Below are 16,911 nucleotides of genomic sequence, written 5' to 3' on the forward strand. Positions count from 1 at the left end.
TGTCACATTCATTGCCACACCCAATTTTGCCTTTGGCAATGCCCACTACTGGCATACACACACCAAAGGTTGCCTATGAGGGGATGCAGCCCTCGGACTTTAAATTGGGCTTGAAACAGCATTGGCAACTACTGCATCAGTACAGAATCTGATTGCCTAGCCTCAACATCCAGCTGGCTGCATTCTGTACTAGATGAAGTTTCCAAATCATTAAAGGCAGCCCCACATGGAGGGGCTACTCCAGACATCTGATTAATATTGTGCTACACTAGAGTGGCGCTGTGGGTTAAACCACAGAGCCTAGGGCTTGCTGATCAGAGGGTTGGCAATTCGAATCCCTGCGACGGGGTGAGCTCCCGTTGCTCGGTCCCAGCTCCTGCCAACCTAGCAGGTTGAAAGCACATCAAAATGCAAGTAGATAAATAGGGACCACTACAGCGGGAAGGTAAACGGCATTTCCATGTGCTGCTCTGGTTCTCCAGAAGCGGCTTTGTCATGCTGGCCACATGACCTGGAAGCTATACGCCGGCTCCCTCGGCTAATAATGCGAGATGAGCATGCAACCCCAGAGTCGGTCACGACTGCACCTAATGGTCAGGGTTCCCTTTACCTTACACTAGAGTTCACTCTCAGTGAGTGACTGACTGTGTCAGGCATGGCTAACATATGGCCCTCTAAATGTTGCTGAACTACAACTCCCATTATCTCTCACTATTGGCCATGCTGGCTCTGGCAGGTGGGAGTTGGGAGTCCCAACAACATCTGACAATCCACAAGTTATCCACCTCTGCTGCAGGGCAAGAAAAATTATGGATGTTATCAGAGACTGACACAACTTGACTGGATGGTTTGTGACACAGATGACACTTTGATAGGGAGTGTGCATCTCTGTGTGACAGAGGGAGAGCGAATGAGAAAGATAGATGTGGTGCAATAGCTGGAAGATTGTGCTTCAGGGGGAGGTGTTTGACTTTATGACCTTCTGGTTCTTCCCAATCTCATGAGTTAATGGGGCTGTCTAAATAACATATCAGATAAGTCTTACTGGATCAGATCAATAGCCCAGTCCATCATCCGAGATATCCTGCCTTCAAGAACGGAATGTATAGTTTGCTATACGGGAAGGAAACCGCCAGCCCAAGGCAATGATATGGAAAATTGGTTTGTCATTGCTGGTCTCAAGTTTCTGATATTCTCAATTTTGATGTACGTCTTCAACAGGGTGATGCCTAACAAAGTGGATATTCCTGGCTTCTGAAGCTTTTAAGCTTATGAATCCAGTCAGGCTACTGAGTCCTGTCATAACAACATTAATGAGATGCTTATAAAAAAATTAGGTTATGTTATTATTGACGCTCACTGCAAAGGAAGTTTAAATATTTATAGCCTCTTACAAGGGGGCTTGCAGAGTCTTCTCATGCAGGTCTGATCATATCAACACTTCTGTAGTGGTAGAAGTATTGCAGCTTCAGATACTCCCAAACCATTCATCAAACACTTGTCTGAGCCTCTCGCTCCGCTCTTCTTTTTCTTTAAGACAGACCAGTAGGCGAGACAGTATTTTGTCCTGAAGTTATGTCTGTTGGTTGTTAAATCTGTTTATGGGTTTCTTGAGAACACTCATTTTAGTTTTAGGAGCACCCTAATCTCATCTTGCCTGTCTTTAAATATTGCAAGTTTATTACTATAGAAGGTGTCACAGTGGAAAGAGCTTAGTAGGTTGTGCTTAAAACTTACTTTGAAACTTTCAAAGTAAAACAGGTGAGAAAATAAATTAATTTATAATAAACATTTACTTTGTCTATATTTATAGATTCGTATACTTAACATATGGTTACCGTCAAGAAAAACCTCAGATGCCAAAAGTTCTGCTGCACTCACATACTTCCTGGCTCATAGCAGCTGGTAAGTATATAGATCACTTCTAGCCAACTTGTATCTTGCTGAGGTCACTGCCAATGTTTGACAACTCAATCCCCAACTCCAGCATCTTTCCTAGTTAGTAAACCCTTCAGCTAAATTCAGCTTTGAAGACAGAGGTAATTCTATGACTAATTTAGCTTTCACTGTCACAGACAAGTCCCAAGTTGCTTCCTGGTTTTACATGCCTTTTTGGATTGTTTACGGCGCCCCAAATGTACATTTGTTTCCTCATCTGCAAAGCACTGCCCACACCTTTTCCTTCCAAGCAGTAGTATTTTGTTACTGAGAAAAATGTAATTTTCCTGTAGAGAAATGAACACATTATCAGGCAGCTGTGTGAATGTCAGCAACTGGCTGTTGTTGACAATGTGAAGAGGAATGAGTGGTGTTGTGCAAGGAAACTGCTGCTACGATGCATGAGATTTTCCTCCCTGTCTTGCCTCCCCTGTACAATGATTACATCAGGCCACAACCATTGAATAAAAGTCCAGGGCACCAGACCAAACTGGCAGGTGGGCTCCCAAACACACAGGGGTGGCTTACCACATTCTGAAGTGTACTACACAGTTCCAGCTTATTAGGGCCCCCACTGCATGGCCCTTAAGTCCAGAGTCCAAAATTACCTAATTGTGCTACTGCCCCTGGATGAAATCCAAAGTGGGATCAACACCCCCCCCCAAAAAAAAATCAGCAGACATCCACAGCATAACCCACTGAGATCTCTCTGATTAGATTCATTGATAGGCATAATGGCAGGGAAGTAAAAGTTGAATGGGAAAAATAGGGAAGCGGCACACAAAACCTTTTGGCATCATCACTTAGCACCAATAGACTCACGGGAGCAGTTAATTAAGAGATTACAACAATAAAAATAACATTTTAAGGAGCTGGTTGTCAATGTCAGGGGAAAGCAAATACATTTTGTTGTCTTGAATTTGCAGTTAATGCATGTGTTACTTTAAACCACACAAAGCCACTGTTCTGTCAAGCAATCTAGCCTGCACTTATTTGCAAGCTTCTATGTCTAAGTTAACTCTACCCCAAAGCTTAAGCCATTTTGTTTGCTGTTCTCTCCAGACAATACTTCTGTGGTTTTTCTCTCTCATCACTATTCAGTCTGTAAAGACCTCCTGCATGCATAAAGCCTTTGAACTCCAGAAACTGCAAAGTCATTATTGCAATCTAATTCACCCAAGCTGCAAGGTCTGCCAACAGTCACTATCCTTGCTAAATGTTGCTGCATTTTTCTGAAGCAAGGACTAACATGGAACTCCAGGAAATGGGAGGATATATCCCTTTTGGTTCTTTATGACATTAACTTGCAATGGAATGGAAACTTACAAACCTACAAACAACAAACAGCATAATTTTCATATTTTACGGTATGTTTAATGTACAGTTTTTTAAAACAAACATACTTGTCTCATGATTTTTTGTTATAAAGTAGGGCATTGAATAATTCTATGTTGCAGATGGGGATCCAAATCTAAGACAGTGTGACTTGCATGAAACTACTCAGACTGCCTACAGCTAAGGTGTAATTTGATTTTTTTTTTTTTACCAAGTCCATTACTCTCTGCACTGAACTCAGTGGTTCACGATGCTAGATACAATATAAAACACATCATGCAACCTATGAATCGGGTGAAAATTCTACAAGAGTTCATTACTATTGTACTCTCCAATTGGGAAAGGAGGAAAGGAGAAGCAAAATATAAAATATTAAAAAATCACAAAATGGCAGTAGTAGGCTTCGGAATAGCAGAAGGAAACTCTGGCCTGCATACCTAGTTAGGCTCACTAGGCCTCTGATTTTGGCCTGCAAAGCCATTCTGGGCAAACCACATCCACTTGTCAGTCACCTGACATATGACATTGGGCATGGAGATCTGCTATCTCTGATCAAAACATTGCATGTTAAGATCTCTTATATTCAGTGTTAGTGCTAAGCACCAAAGTGTTAAAACTGGAAATAAGCTTAGCTCCAATTTTAGCACTGTGGTGCTTAGCGCTATTACCAGAGATTTTAAAAATGGCTTTTTTAAACAGCAGGGAGAATTTCTCTTATCTCCAATCTTACAGCAATGGCATTTGGACTACAACTCCCAGTCTTTATGACCAATGGTCAGGGACAATGTAGGCTGGCTTAAGAAATTGGCCTACAGGAGAGACTTGAGGGCTCAGAAGCAATCTCGTACACTAGAAATAGACTGAGCACAGCCTGCGGAATGATCAATGGTGTGTTTGTGGTAGGGCTTGCTTTTGGTTCTTTGTCATTGCTTAAGAACTGAACAGTGAATTTTCAAATCCAAAGTCAAGGCACCAAGAAAGCCAATCTGATATACCACTCACCTTGTGCCTCCAAAGAGGATGATCTTGTCCCCTACTCTACAACAGCACTGCCTGCGGCGAGGACATGGCCCTTTCCCTTTGGGATCAATTTTCTTCCAGGTAAAAGAAACTGGAGAAAACACATACACCATGAAAGCTGAATATTTCACGCAATCCTGGTAAAGACAAGCCACACGAACAAGCTCTAGTTCTAAGAAGTTTACAAATTTAACACATAGAAACAAACCTTTTGCTTTTCAGCACAAACACTTGAGGTTTTTTGCTTGCAAGTGAAAAAGATGTTCAGGTTTTAAATATCACAGTCTTTTCTTTATTAAAAAAAATCTGTTTGCACTCTTGATAGTTTATTCCCAATGGAGCAGGGATCTTCTGGTTAAACAGAAAAACCCTGGGACAGCTCCCTGAAATGCCTGTTAAGGCTATACATTCCTTTTCACCAATAATCCCAAACATGAAATGTATGCAAAGCTGTATGTTTCATTGTACAAGCTGAACATTTCCAGAAGTTAAGGAGGAAGATACAGATTTCACACCTTCAAGTCACACAGGACTGTGTGAAGCAAGAAAATGCTACATTACACCACAACTCCTCAAATAAAGGGAACTCTTCCAAATTCTCTTGGAAGACTAAGGATAGTATAGTTCAAAGCATTCAGCTGTTCCAGTTTGCACTTCACTTAAAAAAAACCGGATATTTATTGCATAAGGACCCTTGAAAAAGCAATTGCTTTAGAGGGCAAATGAGAAGAAGGTGACAACCGTAGAACTCAGAATTAAGAAACCACACAGCATCTTCTGAAAACATTCTGCAGATTGAACTATGCATTAACTTTCTTTTTGGAGAGTACATGTGGGTGCACTGCCATCTATTGGTAACTGCATGAAGTACAGATGCCATAACCACTGAGACATCCCCACAGAGATGCCTGCTACCCTCTCTCCTTTAGAGAGTGGAGATTGGCAAGTTAGTTGTATGAATGTAATAAAGGCAGGACGTACGGTAGTTACTCTCTGGAGCATACACTGCTCCATGAGCATCATACTAAGGTGTGGTGAGATAACTGGAACTGTGTGGCAGTAAACTGAGGACATACATAAGCATCACTTCACATCATTTATGGTGGGGCCTTGCAATCCCCAGGCTGGTGTCTGGATGCATGAGTGGGCAGGTTGAGAGCCAGTAAGGTGAAGCTAAATACTAGGACTCCTGTGCACAAGTGATTCCCAGGAACTAGAGCATATACCTGTTTTGGATGGGGTTGCATTCCTTCTGAGGGAACAGGTACCAGTACAAATTCTGGGAGTTCTCCTTGATCCATCTTTGTCACTGGAGGCAAAAATGACCTCAGTGGCTAGGAGTGCCTTTTGCTATCCTTGGCTGGTTTGCAAGATATGACTGTTCCTAGACTAGGATAGCCTTGCCTAAAAAAAATTGGATCAGGTTTTCTGGAAGAATGCCTTCTCCCACACAGGCCTGCTGCCCACTTATGAAAATATTCAGAGGCGGCCATATTCATTTCATGGCAGCTTTGAGGAGGGCCCCTGCTCTGTAGAATGAGCTCCCTACTCATGTAGTATACACCTACTACAGTGAACTTCCACCCGCTGTTAAAATACATCCATTTGCTCAAGCTTTCTCCAGCCTCTGCCATCAGTTGAACAATTCCTGCCGTACTGTAACTGCCATCTTCTTTTTATTGGATCGTTTTTACTGTATACTGAATTATTTAATTGTACACTGTCTTGTTATTATTGTAATGAGAGACAGTAAATAAATATTTTATACTAATGACATACCTACATATAATTAGTGTAAGGAATTCACTTCCACAAGCTGCAGTGATCAGACAATGGATGTGTTCCAGACAACCATGTCTTCTTCCAGGGTACTCCCATCCTACAGCTCCTAGTTTTTCATGCTCAGTCCTCACTGAGTTGGTGGGTGTTTTATTCCTCCTCTTAGTTCCCCACCTGCTGATTTCCCCCCTACTTCTACAGACCCTGTGTTTCCTTGGGCATGCCGCTTACTTACTGGCTGAGCCCACAGCAATAACATTCAATCAATCCATACAAGCTGAGCAGGGGTAGCGGCGGCGGCATTAGCTTGGAGCTTACAGGTCAACTGCGGCATGGGAAAAGCCAAAGTGAAGGTGGCAGACAGGGGCTGAAACAGCTAGCGGGAACAATCTGAAGTGGTCTCAGCTGCTTTTCAGAAGAGAGAATTTGTCGGCTCTTTGGATGTATGTGCAGAATACAAGGGAAATTTAAAATTCTTTTCTCATTCATTTTTAAACTCGGCCCTCTGAGGTTGAAGAGTAATCTTATGATCTAAAGCAGAGCTTAGCAAGTCTTTGGCTAAGCAGGGATTTGAAGCTAGATCTCCTAGGACTATCTAGTACTCTAGTCTGTAAAATCTCACTGAAGGGTTGCCATTCTTTCTAGTGCTGAAGAAAAGGATGCCCAAGAGGTTTCTGCACCGTTATGGAGGCCTTTGCTATATCCTGCCCTTTCACACCGAGAAGTGGCAGAGCAAACATGTCCATGCACACACAGGAAGGTGGTGGTGGTCATGGCGATGTGTGCACATGTGCATGTGTGCGTCCAGTTCCTGAGAAGCCTGGCCAGGGAGCATCAGCCTGCTGGAGAACAGCAGCTGGCCATAAAACATTTTCTTGAAGAAGCTACACTCTTCTGAATCTCTCATTTGAGAACTCATTAGCAGTGAGCCATATCAGTACCACACAGCCACATTACCAACAGAGAGATGCAAATAAAAGGGCGGAGGGTTTGAAGCTCCTAATGGATATACTCATCCATCAAAGGCATGATCCAAAAGTCTACTGTGCAGTACTGCACAGTCAACCCCTGGCCGCCACAATCCTGAACAGGTACTGATATTGCTGTTGCTGTTGGCAGAGACAGCAACAGTTCATAGCCAAAAGCTGCAGGTCAGGGAGACTCACTCCAGGCTCAGATTCAGGAACCAGTATTTGTTGCATTACCCGGGTCCCATGTGGTGCCCCTGAGATATGCCTGGAGCTTTATGGAGTGTGGCTGTTTAGCTTTCCCTTCCTCATGAGTACAATGTGGCCATTAGTGCATTGAGCTCCAAATCAATATAGCAACTACCACTTCAGCTAATATTGTTCACTGGGTCCAAGACCTCACCACTCCTTACTGATGGAATCTCTATGTGTCTGTGAACACACGCTACGTGCATCTGTTGAACATATACATCCTACAAAACATACGGTGGCATGGAGGAAATGTGATTAATGCATAGCTGTAGCCCTGATCACAGCAGAGATTCTTGGAGGTTCCTGTAATAACAGTAATAAGAAGGAATGTCAATTAAAAATACCTGGATCAAATTTCCAGAGATCGTGAAAGTGTCTGTTCAGACGTGCATTGTAGCCACCAAATATATACAACTCTCCATTGTAGCCAACTGTAGAGAATAGAGAAATTACGAAGCTCAGTTTCATATCAGTTACAACTGAAAAGTTTTTGTGCTGTTCCCCTTCACAGTTTGCAATGAAGCTGAATGTTGGAACATTCAGAACAGGCAAAAGGAGGTACTTCTTCGTACAGTGAATAGTTAAACTATGGAATTCAATACTACTGTATAAGATGCAGCAATGGTCACCTAATAGGATGGAAATTAGACAAATTGTAGAGGATAAGGCTATCAATGGTTACTCAAGTGATGGAGGCAGTATACCTATGAACACCAGTTGTTAGGAATCACAAGTGGGGAGAATGCTGTTGCACTCCTGTTTATGATTTTCCCATAAGCAATCTGGGTGGTCGGTACAGGAACAGGGTGCTGGACAAGATGGGCGTTTGGTCTGATCCACCAGGACTCGGATGTTATTGCATGCCACATTCAGAGCTAAGGTTGTCCATTTACATTAGATCAGGGGTCAGCAAACTTTTTCAGCAGGGGGCCGGTCCACTGTCCCTCAGACCTTGTGGGGGGGGGGGGCAGACTATATTTTGAAGGGGGGAAATGAACAAATTCCTATGCCCCACAAATAACCCAGAGATGCATTTTAACTAAAAGTATACATTCTACTCAGGTAAAAACACGCTGATTCCTGGACTGTCCACGGGCCAGATTTAGAAGGTGATTGGGCCCGATCCAGCCCCCGGGCCTTAGTTTGCCTGCCCATGTATTTAGATTAAGAACCATTTCATATTTGGAGGAACGAGGGAGGTAAGCAACTGACTCCAAATTCTTGTTCTCTGTTTTTCCATCTTGTCCAAAATTGATAATGGGCACCTCTCTCAATGGGAGATGCACAAGACTGATTTAGATGAAAGAAAAGCATGGTGAATGGAAGTACAAGTCAATTACACTTGCTGATTCACTGTTTATTGTTGCTTTCTAAAAACAACAAAGGCCACTTACTTGATCTTTTGAAGACTTGTGCCTGATTGGCTAACTACAACTTTCTCTTTAACCTTAATTAGACTTCTCACACTCGATGGAGTGTAATGATGACTTACATGCTGAGTGGCTCCTTCTGCCTTCAGGAAGGAGGGGAGTGGGAGGCGAGTCCAGCCAAGAGTTTGTGTCTGTGTCAAATACTTTGATTCGGTTACAGTAGATCTCATTGTTGGAGTGGAATGGCCCAAAGCGGTCTGCTCTTCCCCCAAACACATACATCTTTGTCCCAATTATTGTGGCTGAGTGAAAGTCTCTCCATCGAGCTGGTGTGCCCTGAAACAAGAGACTCCTGTTAAGTAAGTCAAAGGGAAATGGAAGTTACTTTAGGACTAAAAGATATGAAAGGGGATGTAGGTGAAAGGGGATTTTGGGTGCTCAAAATTCTGTTGACTACAAACTAAAGCAGACAAAAGTTAAACGGTAAACAGGGTCACATGCGGGACCCAAAGACACACTAACACCAATACTGACCTTTGTACAGATCAGACTCCAAATCATGTTGCTGCTATCCAATTTGTGGATGTCATTTGAAAAACAATCAGCCTGAAAGAAAGAGAACTTATTAAACTAGTGGGGATGTTGGAACGAGCACTGCCAACTAAATCCAGGCATTCTAAAGGCCCTTGGTTATTTTGCTCTCTAAAGATAAAATCAGAGTTTAATTCTTCAGCATTTCCCTGTGGAGCTGAAATATATTACGGGAACTGAAATAGGTGGGTCAGAAAGCAAAGCAGCTGTTCAGACTGACTCACATCAGTGCACACTATCTAAACAACACATTGAATATACATATGCTGTGAAAAAACATCTCCAGTTTATATACAGAAAAAAGTAGTAATGTGGGAGATTAAAACCATGATTTACAGTACACTGGTTCTGAGTGTCTGGTGTGAGATGGCAAAGGCTGCCCTTTGCCCTTCTTTTAAATAAGTGCTAAACATCAGTAGCTCTCATTAACCTCAGCTGGAGTTGTTAGAGAGTCACTAAGTCAGACCAGACAAGCCTTAAGCTAAATGTTCTGAACGGAATGCATAATTAGTAGCAACCTGTAAAAGATACTAGATTGCTGGGTTTGCCAATGTTTTGTAAGACTTGAACCTAAAATGGAGAGAGATAAAATCTTTGGAGTTGCTGGTGAGTCCCTTAAATCCCATCACCATATTTTCGTTTGCTTCAGTACCCTGCCACACAGACTTTAATTAATGCTGTAAATCCACTGAAAACAAACACATTTGCCATAAGATCTCCTCCAGGCTTCCTCAACGAGGCCGAGGTTGAGGAAGCCTGATCTAGTCACTGAAAAAGCCAGTGAGATCCAGCTGCTTGTGGACTGGAAACAGGTTAAATCTCTGCTCAGCCACAAATCAATGAATGGCTTTTGGACACCATCTGTTCCAAATAACTCAGTCCCCACCAGAAAACAGAGGTGATCTATTATCTATTTTACAGTAATTGCAAGAATAAGCAGGAAGGGAAAACATTCTGCACATCTTACAAGCACAATTATGATTGTCTTAGGAACTTGTGGAATCTCTCTCTAGGGATGGTGAAGACAAGACTAGAAAGTCATCTAGGAAGACAACACTTAGAAAGTCTGTCTGCTTCCATGCATAAATTAACATCTGCTCATACTTCTGATGCAACACATCTCTTAGGAAGTTTGAAATTTTTAGTCATCTGATAGGTCAGGGACTTGAACTAGACTCGCTTCGGACTGTTTCTGTGCATATTATTATTATTAATTTATACACCGCCCTATACTAAATTAACATCTATTCATAATTTACCGTCTATTCATCTTTCTGATGCAATCCAACTTTTAAGAGGTTTGACAATTTTATCTAAGATATTTGTTTACTGCCCTTCATATAAATAACCCAGGATAGCATTCAGAACTGCAACCTGACATAAAAAGAAAGAGGAAAATACAAATTTAGTGGCTTGACAACAAAGGCAATAATGCCTGAAATGTCAATAGTCTAAATTGAGTTTTGCTTTTTACTTACCAGTCAACAGTACAGCAGCTTGCTCTCTAAGAGGCAAGGAGCTCAGAGATGCATAAGCAGCAAGCAGACTTTAGCTCTAAATACATCTAGCCCTTTAAACCTAGGTGTAGACTAAGGCTACAGTCTAATACTCTTGGGAGGTAAATCCTACTGAACACAGTGAGAATTACTTCTGAATAAATATGCATAGGACATGGCCTCATGCTTGGAGTTCATAAGCTAAGATGAAAGTTTGGCATTATTATCAGTATGTGACAGTATGGGGTTACAAGAGACAACATTTCAGTAATCTTTAACTTAATTCACAAATGTCTTTAAATATAGTTGTTGGTAAATGAAAGAAAGAAAAAAAGAGGGGGGAAAGTGAAGTGGGAGCAGAGGGACCACTCAGAATTCTCTTTGAATAACTCGATTTGGAAGCAGCATTTCTCATGCAGACCTAAACACCAGAAGCAGAGATCATAGGATAACTTACCAATTGTTCATATCCCCCAAAGATATACATGCTCTTTCCCAAGACGCAAGCCGAATGTCCATCTCTTGCTCCCGGAACCATTCCAGAAACTTTTGGTGTGAACCATTTGTGAGTGCCTAATACATTAAAAACAAAAACAGAGAGATGAGCCATTACCAGCAGACACAGAATGTCATGTTCAGGAATGAATGAATGAAAAATGGCATGGCCCTTGGGGGAAAAATCCGAAGCAAACACATATCTCTCCTTTTAAGGAAGGAACCACTTATACAATCTCTTCCACACAAAGCAGTGGAACAGCAGCTGCCTCTCTAGAAGCTATCTTACAGTTCCTGAAAAACTGTGTAAAGCCACCACTCACATTTTGTGAGATTTCACTATTATCCTACTGTGTATTGCAAAGTAAGAAACAGTTGCAATACTTTGGGAAGCAATTCAATTGTAGGAGAGTATTTTTCTGTACCTGCAAAATATTTTTAATGCAAGGCTGCCTGGTTATCTGTAAAGTTAAAGCAAGCACCTGTCTCAGAAGTCCATAAAAAGAAGCACAGATAATCCTCAGAGAAGCAAGAGATTGCCTAACCACAGTTGGCAGTCAGCTTCAGTGCTTATTCCAGGAAGCAGAATAGAGTGGCCTGTTCATAATCCTCTAGCACCCAAGAATCTCTCACAACCTGGCTTTCATCCACAGCCACCCACCTAGATTAACTGGAGAAGTATTCCAGCCCAACACAAGGTCAATGTAAACTCTGTTGAGATTATTAGCACAAAGGGAAAGTGAGCCTTGCTCCTAGTGGGATGTGTGCCATGCTTGGATTTCTAAATCCAGTCATGTGCTACCCCTAAAGACCTCGGCCAAGAGCTACATATGAAACTAGAGACTGGAGCAGGCTGTGACATCTAATACAGATAGCATTTGCAAGCCAACTAAGGACAATGCCTTGCAGAATAGCTTCAGAGCTTTGTCTAGCCTGAAGTGACTCATGCAAGAGGGTTTCCACCTTTTCCCATGAGAAGGGAAGGATTAGTAGACTTGCTTTCCAGGGATGGTAGGAAATTGCACAAGCAAGTGCATCCAAGGCTGCCTAGGACTCTGGACAGCAACAGTTCCTTTCAGCTTTTTCCACCACTCCTCAAACACAGAATCAGTTTGGCAGCTGTGTGATGCCCGTATGTACAATGGAATTCTATGGATATCTATCTAGTTTTGCTCCCTAGAATGAACTCAAAGATACCGAGAAAGCAAATTTGTTAGAGAATTAGCTAGACCTGGAAAGAGAGCCCAAGAACTGAGAGCCCATCTTCATTGCATGGAGAGTTTGTAAGATACTGGTTCTCTCATTATTTCCTTCCGATTAGTTTCCTTCTTTCCTGTTGAACACTTTCCTCTTTCAACAAACCTTTTAAGTGAAGAGTTCAGATCAGTATCTGAACTGAGCTGCAACTTACACATGCAACTGTTTAGCTGGTTTTATATATACAATTGTTTTGCACATGGCTTCTATTTTATTGAAAATTCACTTCAAAATGCTTCATAGGAAGTGGTTAATAAATGAAATAAAAATATACCAACACCTTCCCTTGATGCAGCATACCCTTTTCCTGCTACTGTACACAGTCCCCCTGCATTGTGTGCTGCCCACAGTAGTGAGAGCATAATTTCCATGAAGCACTGAAGACTGTACAGTGGGTCTCCAACAATTCCCACGTTCTTTGAAAATATTAATCATGTCTCTATAAAAGTTATAATCAACAAGATTAAGTACTTTCACACCTGCTGTTCCCAGTTTAAACCTGGAGAGAAACTGCAATTTTTTAGAATATACACTTTCAGCAACATGTGACAGCCAGAGATATGGGGAACAGCAAACAACACTTACTGACGTCAAAGGCGTATAGGACATTGCAGGCTCCCTCAGTGTCATTGCGGCCTCCCCAAATGTATATGGTGTCCTCAATAAGCACTGCAGAGTGTCCATATCTCATGTATGGAACTTCCCTCACATGGTCCCTGCTGTTTGTCCACACTGGTGGTAGTTTGGTCCAGCGCAGAGAGACTAAAAGGAAAAAGCCCAGAGTGTTACTTGACTGGCTTGCTCTTATGCATCAGGCTGCTATGCACAGATCCTAACTGACAAACAATTCAATTGCTTGGATTAACAAGTCATAATTGTTGGAGGAAATCCAATGCTGCCATGCAGTACTCCCTCTCTCCCTCTCTCTATCTCTGTGTGTTGAGATTGCAAAACATTACTTTACTCGGGGAAAATAAAAAGGAAAGAGAGAACAATGAAAAGTTGCTAAAAAGGTTATACCACTAAGCGAATGTGAAAGATGTTCACCTAGTAGTAATAACAACAATAATATATTATTTATACCCCGCCCATCTGGCTGGGTTTCCCCAGCCACTCTGGGCGGCTTCCAACAAAATATTTAAATACAATAGTCCTTAGATATTAAAAGCTTCCCTAAACAGGGCTGCCTTCAGATGTCTTCTAAAAGTCTGGTAGTTGTTTTTTCCTTTGACATCTGATGGGAGGGTGTTCCACAGGGCGGGAGCCACTACTGAGAAGGCCCCCTCCCTGGTTCCCTGTAACTTCGCTTCTTGCAGTGAGGGAACCGCCAAAAGGCCCTTGGCGCTAGACCTCAGTGTCCAGGCAGAACAATGGAGGTGGAGACGCTCCTTCAGGTATACTGGACCGAGGCCATTAGGGCTTTAAAGGTCAGCACCAACACTTTGAACAATCTGTTGCAAATGTGTTACACTATAGATGCTGGTGCCAGATAAAGCACACCTGATGAAAATAGTATTTTCAACCGTTGCTCCATTAGAAGACATATATTCAAGAGTTCTAAAAGAATTAACACACACGAGTACAATGCAGAGAAAATTAAGTGCTTTGAAGGCCCATTTAGGGTAATGGTTAAACAATGTTAAAAGCACACAGTTTAACAGCTTAAAATAGGGAAATGGGTAGCCAAATGGCAGATTAGAATATGTAAGACAGCGCACACTAGAAAAAGTAAAAATATTCAACTCTTATTAATCATTTAAAAACAGCAGTAATAAAATGTACAATTCTATTGTCTATTTTCACAACAATGTTCTTGGGAATATTGGGCTAAGAATGCTTCATTGCTGAGTATTTGAGCCTGGGTCTCTCATAACTGAAGCTACTACTCTGTCCTGTTGAAACTTACTCTGCCCTACCAGACTCCTGTTTGCTTCCCCTCTTCTGACTCTCCACTGGAATCTGCATATTACACATATATTGGTCTCACCTTTTAAGTTGCATTACTGAAATAAATGCACTTTTTGACGATATTCTAATTTTCTACGTTTCACCTGTACATTATATATCAACCGGCTAGTGTCAGACTGCTATATTATTTTCATATGGTAACAGCAGTAAAAAAAAAAATCAATTTAATAACAGAGTGAAAGATGTATTCATGTCACACAGTATTGAAAACTAAAATATGGTAACAGTTGCTCCATGAATTATATAATAAAAAATGTTTTCAGTTATGAAAGCTATCTATAGATTCTTACTAAATAATCAATAAGGGAAACTTTGACCATCTTGTAATTTCAGCAGATATATACTCCAGTTCAGAATGGTAATTATAGGGAAAGCCCTTACAATTTAAGATGCCATATTTATAGTGTTATTGAAGCTCTACCACTTATTCCAGTGTTCACTGTATAAAGAAAACAAAGCACTGAATACTTGAATGGCTTGTTTTTGGAAAGGGATATTGATCTAAAAAATAAATAAATAAAAATAAATGAAGTTCTGTTAGCCATCAGAAAAATAAATCTAATTTAAAAAGTAATCCCCTTTGCTTTTTTTGCAAATATTTTGATTTTTAATACGGTATAACTTCTGGCTTAAACAAGTAAATAATGTTCCATTTCATATAACTTCTGGCTTAAACAAGTAAATAATGTTGCATTTCTTTCCACAGCAGCAAATTATTTCCCAACCAATGACACATTTTAAGGATTATTCCTTCTCCACGGCAACCTAAAGGTTATAAAAATATCTTGGGAAGGGAAATCATAAATCAGGGAGTTTTTCCTCCCTTAGCACTTCCTACAATGAAGCTTTGCTCCAACATTTGTTCCCCAAGCTTGTCCTGATGATATACTAAAGGTCACTTCATACACAATACTTTTCCTAGACAGCAAATAGCTCCCAAAGAAGTAAAATTTCAGCAAGAGGCATACATGTATGTTTTTAATATAAAAATATTATGCATTGATGTTGATATATAAATGATAAACAACAAATAAATATAATGTTCATGTTGTGTGAAATGGCTGATTCCCATGCTCCTTAAGAACAATTCCAGCTTTTGATACTTTTAAATTCTCATAGACATCATCTATGTTTAACAGCTAACTGAACACTACTGAATAAGTAAGGCAGCTGGGTTTGTTTGCAACAGCACGTGTACCTTGGATTTAAAGATCTCAAAATCTGGAAAACATGCTTTCACAACATTCTAAAAACATAACCATTCAATCATATGAAAGTGCTAGCTGTTCAGCCAGACTCATCTTACCTGCATTGAATACATGAACGTCGATCTGTCGCAGTGTCTCATAGTCTTCCCCAGAACAGTAACCGCCAAAAGAGTAGACTTTGTGTCCAACAGCCACAGCAGCGTGGTTTACTCTCCGGGGCCCACCTTCTAAATGCACTGTCCACCGTAACATTCCCTTTTGCAAGTGCTCAGTCCCTCCAAGAAGGGGGTTGGGGCATTAGAGTTTCATGCCAACAGGGCTACCAACCATGCTGGTATGTAGCCACAGAGCTCTGAAAAAGACAAATTTACAAATCTTCAAAATGCAACTGATTATGCCCACTGTAAAATGAATATGAGTCTTCCTCTATGCAACAGCTTTCCCACTGGACACGGTTTTAACTGCCTCTTTGAATATTGCATTACATTGTTCCTCTTGGGTGGGAGAAAGCAATTGGTTTTTTCTTGTTAGCCTGCTACATATCTAAGATAGGGAATAGTATTTATTGAATCAGAAAAGGTGAACCATGTAATCATTAAAAAAATGGCAAAACAGGAGTGTTAACTATGTCTCAGCAGTTTAGGAGGGCAGCAAGAATAAGCATTTCTCTCAAGTCATCATTTCACAGAATGCTCCCAGTACGTTTCCGAGCACAATTCAAAGTGTTGGTGCTGACCTTTAAAGCCCTAAACAGCCTCGGTCCAGTTTACCTGAAGGAGGGTCCCCTCCCCCATCATTCTGCCTGGACACTGAGGTCCAGCGCCGAGGGCCTTCTGGCAGTTCCCTCGCTACGAGAAGCCAAGTTACAGGGAACCAGGCAGAGGGCCTTCTCGGTAGTGGCACCCACCCTGTGGAATGCCCTCCCACCAGAGGTCAAAGAGAACAACAATTACCAGACCTTTAGAAGGCATCTCAAGGCAGCCCTGTTTAGGGAAGCTTTTAATGTTTGATGGATTTCTGTATTTTAATATTTTGTTGGAAGCCGCCCAGAGTGGCTGGGGGAACCCGGCCAGATGGGCGGGGTATAAATAAATTATTATTATTATTATTATTATTACTATGCCTGCTCAACAACAGTAATGGTAAGAGAAAAGATGTTCCCATCAGGTTGTACAGCAATTATTTGTTCTAACAGAAAACAAAGAGAATGTTCATGGCAAATTAATCGCATCAA

The 16,911-nt window shown here is 41.3% G+C and overlaps 1 protein-coding gene across 10 annotated transcripts in view; it reads right to left on the reverse strand.

Annotated features, from left to right (window-relative positions):
- The window catches only part of KLHDC3 (kelch domain containing 3), a 52,644-nt gene that overhangs the window by 21,895 nt on the left and 13,838 nt on the right, over window positions 1-16,911 (reverse strand). For 8 of the 10 annotated variants that reach the window (XM_035111135.3, XM_035111134.3, XM_088666775.1 and 5 more), the window contains 7 exons: window positions 15,776-16,029; window positions 13,087-13,263; window positions 11,207-11,322; window positions 9,197-9,268; window positions 8,785-8,998; window positions 7,637-7,723; window positions 4,276-4,384 (listed from right to left, as the gene is read on the reverse strand). In XM_035111135.3, the coding sequence (XP_034967026.1) occupies window positions 4,276-4,384; window positions 7,637-7,723; window positions 8,785-8,998; window positions 9,197-9,268; window positions 11,207-11,322; window positions 13,087-13,263; window positions 15,776-15,929 (929 nt within the window). In that variant the 5' untranslated portion in view covers window positions 15,930-16,029. Of the gene's footprint in view, window positions 1-2,784; window positions 3,269-4,275; window positions 4,385-7,636; window positions 7,724-8,784; window positions 8,999-9,196; window positions 9,269-11,206; window positions 11,323-13,086; window positions 13,264-15,775; window positions 16,030-16,911 lie in introns of those variants that run through there. The other 2 variants (XM_088666779.1, XM_088666778.1) reach the window with 2 other exon arrangements.

This window comes from Zootoca vivipara, chromosome 3 (assembly GCF_965207765.1).
Source record: "Zootoca vivipara chromosome 3, rZooViv2.hap1.1, whole genome shotgun sequence".
Classification (NCBI taxonomy): domain Eukaryota; kingdom Metazoa; phylum Chordata; class Lepidosauria; order Squamata; family Lacertidae; genus Zootoca; species Zootoca vivipara.